This window comes from Pteropus medius, unplaced genomic scaffold (assembly GCF_902729225.1).
Source record: "Pteropus medius unplaced genomic scaffold, Ma_sr-lr_union100, whole genome shotgun sequence".
NCBI lineage: Eukaryota > Metazoa > Chordata > Mammalia > Chiroptera > Pteropodidae > Pteropus > Pteropus medius.
This window is the reverse complement of record NW_024352839.1, coordinates 549103-553847: the sequence shown is the minus strand read 5'-3', so window position 1 is coordinate 553847 and position 4745 is coordinate 549103. Positions and strand designations below refer to the sequence as shown.

The 4745-nt window shown below is 52.7% G+C and overlaps 1 protein-coding gene across 10 annotated transcripts in view; it reads right to left on the bottom strand.

Annotated features, from left to right (window-relative positions):
- ALKBH6 (alkB homolog 6, nucleotide demethylase) overlaps positions 1 to 4355 on the bottom strand; it is a 4810-nt gene extending 455 nt beyond the window's left edge. The window contains exons 1-7 of one of the 10 annotated variants that reach the window (XM_039850200.1): positions 4253 to 4341; positions 3678 to 3815; positions 3419 to 3497; positions 3055 to 3123; positions 1680 to 1740; positions 1171 to 1322; positions 836 to 982 (exon numbers count right to left, since the gene is read on the bottom strand). In XM_039850200.1, coding sequence (XP_039706134.1) covers positions 836 to 982; positions 1171 to 1322; positions 1680 to 1740; positions 3055 to 3123; positions 3419 to 3497; positions 3678 to 3688 — 519 coding nt within the window. In that variant the 5' untranslated portion in view covers positions 3689 to 3815; positions 4253 to 4341. The other 9 variants (XM_039850207.1, XM_039850201.1, XM_039850202.1 and 6 more) reach the window with 9 other exon arrangements.
- Positions 4356 to 4745: the final 390 nt, after the last annotated feature.

Sequence of the window (4745 nt, the reverse complement as noted above, 5' to 3'; positions counted from 1 at the left end):
CCTCTGGAGAGGCAGGAACTAGGCTGCAGCTGGGAGCGTCTAAGGGAACTGCAGATGCGATCTCCAAAGGGCTGGGGATGGGACAGAGGGATCAGCGGTCCCAGGGCTGAGTGGAACTGGGTTGAGGGCTTAACAGAAGCCAGGAATTGGGGGAATGGGGGACAGAGTGAGGCAGAGATGATCGGGTATGGTCTGGGGGTTAATCTGCAGACATCCAGGATATCTGTGAAGATGGCAAGAAGATGGGGGTGTCTGGGGTATCCAGAACATACAGTACTAAAAAGGAAGTCAGGGTGTCTAGGGGTTTCTGTGAACATTGGGGAATTATCCAAGCATTCAGAAAAGTCAGGGAAGCTGCAGTCATGAGCAACCCTCTGAGAAGAGGACAGTCAGGCTATGAGGGTCCTTGAGCAGAAAGTCATGGGTTGAGGTGCCAAGGAGAATCTGGGTGTGACCTAAATGGCAGATCACATTATTGGAGTGGCAGAGAGGTCAGTGTTGGGGTTCCTTGTGCAGTGGGCAAGAGAGAGAATATCTGAAAAGATGTCAGGGATACCCACGAGGGAATGATATTGGGCTATCTACGGATATCGGTGTTTTTGGAGTTTTGGGGAGCCCTGCATAGGGAATGTGGACCTTGGGCTAGTGGAGCACTCTGAATGTGTGGGGCCAGGGGATCAGTAGTTGGGGGTGTTGGGGTGTCTGTGGATATCGAGATTTCTAGGGCATCCTGCAAGCAGATGGGTTGGGTGTCTGGGAGAGTAGGCAGGTGGGATTGGGGCCTCTTGGAAGATGAGGGATGGCAGAGTGCCCACGAGTGGCTTGGGGAGTGTCCCAGGGCCCACCTGCTCTGTAGGGTCATCATCCTTTGGCTGCCGCGGCTCGTAGAGGTCCAGAATGGTGTGGGAGCCCAGGCTGATGGTGCTGACGGTCGGGTAGTAGAGTGGCCCATCCTCGTGGGGCTGGGGAGTGGGCACCAGGGCTGGAAAGGGCAGGAGTCCACACCCCCCACCCTCTGGGGTTCAATGGGGGCTCCCCAGCTGGGGACAGGGAGGTGAATGCCTAGTTGGGGCATGTGGCTGCTTAATGAGAGTGGAGGTGAGTTAACATGATGCCCTGCCCCCATGGTAGATAAGAGGTCTGGGGGTCAGGGTGAGGGTGTGTGGTTACCATGATGCCCTCCCCAGGCAGATACTGGTTCACAAGGACGTGGTTGGCTGGGAGACCCCCAAAAAGACTGAGGTCAGACACTTTGTCCACGTAGCGCTGGAGCCACAGGGGCAGCCGCTCAGGAACCATGCCCCGGGGATGGGGGAGCCCACCTGGGGGAGGCAATGGGGTCCTGAGGGCACCCAACCAAGGAGCCCTGGCACCTGAAGCCCCCATTAGGGATATTCCAGGGAGTGGTGGCATACTGACCTCCTCAGAGACCCCTGACTCTTTGGAGATTGCCACCCAACCCTTCCTGATGCTTCCAAACCCCTGGATCCCTTGAGACCCACAGCTTGTAAGGAAATCTCTAACCTCTGAGGACCTCCACTGACCCCTCAGAATCCTTCTGGCCCCAGGGACCCCTTGAACCCTCAAGGACCCCCCAATATCTTGAGACAAACCAACGTAAACCACCTGCTCCAGGACACATCCCCAAATCACCCATGCTCCCAGGCAGGAATACTCACCCCAGTTTTGTAACTTCCTTCCGGAGAGCTGGGTCCACTTGGGCTTTGGGGCATTGAAGACCTGGGAGGTGGGGAAGGAGTCACTCCTTTTTCAGGACCACTCTCTCTGATTTTCCCACCCAAGCCAACATAGGAGTCTTTATCTGGGGTGGAAATGGGTCATCTCAGTGTCTGTGGGATTGTTCTCTGGGATAGAGTTCCCAGGATTTTGCTGTTTGCCCTTTCCCCTGTGGAGGCTGCTGGCCCCAAAGCCCACCCATGTCTCCTGAGATTGAGGAAAGGAGTCAGGACTACACAATTGTGGTCTGAATTTACTCAGAGGTCCGGCCTGGATTGGGCTTTTTTTGCCCAGAAAATCAGTCTGTACCATGTAATTTCCTGATCCCTGGGCTATCTCAAAACAGTTTGAGTTCTAGAACCTCCTCGTTCTTATCAATTTTGGGGAGGGAATTTGCTAAGCTGGGCTAATCTCAGCATAGCAAAGAGAATACTTTGAAAATGCTCCACTGCCAAGGTCCCAAGGATCTAGAATGAGCAATTTCTAAGAAGTCCAAGAAGTCTATACTCTACTCAATAATCTCCTCATTCTCTTTATGGTTATGGGGCTGGAATTGGCTATCTCAGTGCAAGAGTCTGTGTTCTGTGGCTAACTTTTTCCTGGAACTCAAAACTAGACAGAATCAGTTGGAATAGCACAGGAAAGATGTGCTCTATAACTAAGACTCTGCAAAGGTTTATCCCAGTGCAAGGACTATGAAATTCTTCTTTCCTCAAACCATTAAAAGTAGAAAATACATATAGGGTTATCTCAGCACAGGTGATCTGTGCTTGGAAAACACTGTCCTCGAGACTCTGAGTCTATGCTGAGCTATCTCAGCAAAGGGAAGAGTTTGCTCTAACATTCTGAGGCCTGGGCTATCTCAGTGCAGAAATCTGAACACTGCAAATTCTTCATTCCCTAAACATTAAGAGCCTGAAATGGGCTATTTTAGCACAGAGTATAGGCTCTGTAACTTCCTTGTTACTGAGGCTATAGGCTTGCAGTGGGCTGTTCTAGCACAAGGAATCCGATCTCAATAACATCCTTGTTTTGGAATCTGGACTGGCCTATCTCAGCACAGAGAGTCTGAGCTCCATAACAACTTCTTTTCTAAGAATCAATTTTGTTTCTCCTTAGCCTCCTGGAAAAAGCTCTTTCTGACAGGCCCAGCGAGTCTAGAGAGAGGAATAAGGAAAATGAGGGATGGGTGCTCTATGGCACTCTCCTTCCTGCCAGGATCTTCACTAGAGACATGGGGGCTCTCACACAGGACCTAGGGGCTGGAGAATAATCTGGAAAGAGGGGAAAAATAGACCAGAAGGGCAATGGGATCACCTGTCGCAGTAAATACTCCTCTTCTTCCTTGGAGATGAAGTCGGGGACATAGTAGATTACAGGTGGTGCCTAGGATAGAGAGATCCCCCTGAAGGTGGGGCCCTTTGACCTGCACAGGGGCCCTAGCATTGCTGAGCAGCCCTCCCTCAGGATGTCCTCTGACAGATCAAGGCTTGAAGTCAAGGGACCAATGCCCATTTTAGGGACTGGAAGTTGGGTGAGGGAAGGACTGGGCCTTGAGGGTAAGAATGATTTTGGAGGGAACAGTCCTAGCTCACAAACCCAGGAGTCAGCCTACTTATCCCCACTCTATCTCCCACCCTCTGGTCCCCACCTTCACCCTCTGTACCCCAGTCCTAACAACCTGCTCCACCCTGAATGTTTCCAGGGCTGGGACCCTGGAGTCCTGATCCTCCATCGACACCAAGTCCACGCACCCAGTCCTGTGGGAAGGGGAGGACACGCTGAAGTCACCAAGCCTCCCACACTCGGGCTATAATCCTGCTTTCTGCTCTGTCATGGGCCAGATCGTCACCTCAGTCCTCTAACCGAACTACTTTAGTTTCTAAAATCTGAGTCCTCGGCATCTCAAAAGCCACCCGATGAGCACCCAGAGTACTCACCCAAAATCCATCCGCCAAGGGCCTATCAAACTATATATATTTGTTTTCTCAAACCTTTCACAGAGAACATCCTCTGACTCCACTGAGAGCCTTTCTCAAGAGCTCCACACAAGCCTCCAGGACTGCATCTCAGGACCCCTTTAAACACCTTAGTTTGAGACCCTATCCTAACAACTTCAGATCTGCTACCATAAGCCTCGTTCCCTAACAACATTCAGGGTCCTTATGGACCCTCCTTCCGCCTCAAGCCCTTTCAAATGCCCCATTCCTAACACTCTTGTGCCCCCTGAGTCTCCTCTAACGCATCCACTGTGACTCCTTGAATCCCCCCACCCTGGACCCCCTCAGACTTCTCTTCCAGAGCGCCCCTTCGCTGCAGCACCCTTGGACCTAGAGCCCTGACCTGACTCCTCTCAAACCTTCTTTCCTTCTTGAATCCCTTAGACGCCCACACTCTGGATCTTCTAGGACTCCACACTCTGAGCTTCCTCGAACTCCTATCTGAGCTTCCCCCGGTCCCCACCCTCGGCTCTCTCGGACCTCTATTTCCACCCTCCGCCACTCACAAAACTGACCGTCCACCAGTGACCCCTCCAATATCCAAATTCAACACCCTATTCCTTTCCCAGCTACTTCCGCCCCCACGTTCCTGACGCAGGAGTCCTCAGACAAATGGGAACTCTCAAAGGCCTTAAGGGTCCGCCTTCCACCCAATCAGCGCTCTCATCCAGTACTGCCCCACCCCTTCACCCTCATTCAGTGATAGGCTGTGCCTCCCGGCCTCTGAGCCACTGGGAACCCTTCGAAGACCTGTCATCTTCTAGCACCGACCAATCAGAGCTCCAGAACGAAACCTGTTCACGCTGCAGAGCGGGGGCCCAGATGGGAAGGGGCAGCCGTGGCAACTGCGGGAAGGAGACCAGACTGTTGGATTTCCCGCAGGCTAGACGATCTGATACTCATGCTGCCGGGAGGCGAGACTGAGGAAAGTACTTCCTCTCCCATCCTCCCCCAGCAAGAGTATGGAGGCAGGGACATAACTCCTCAAACACCGGCCCGACACAGAGA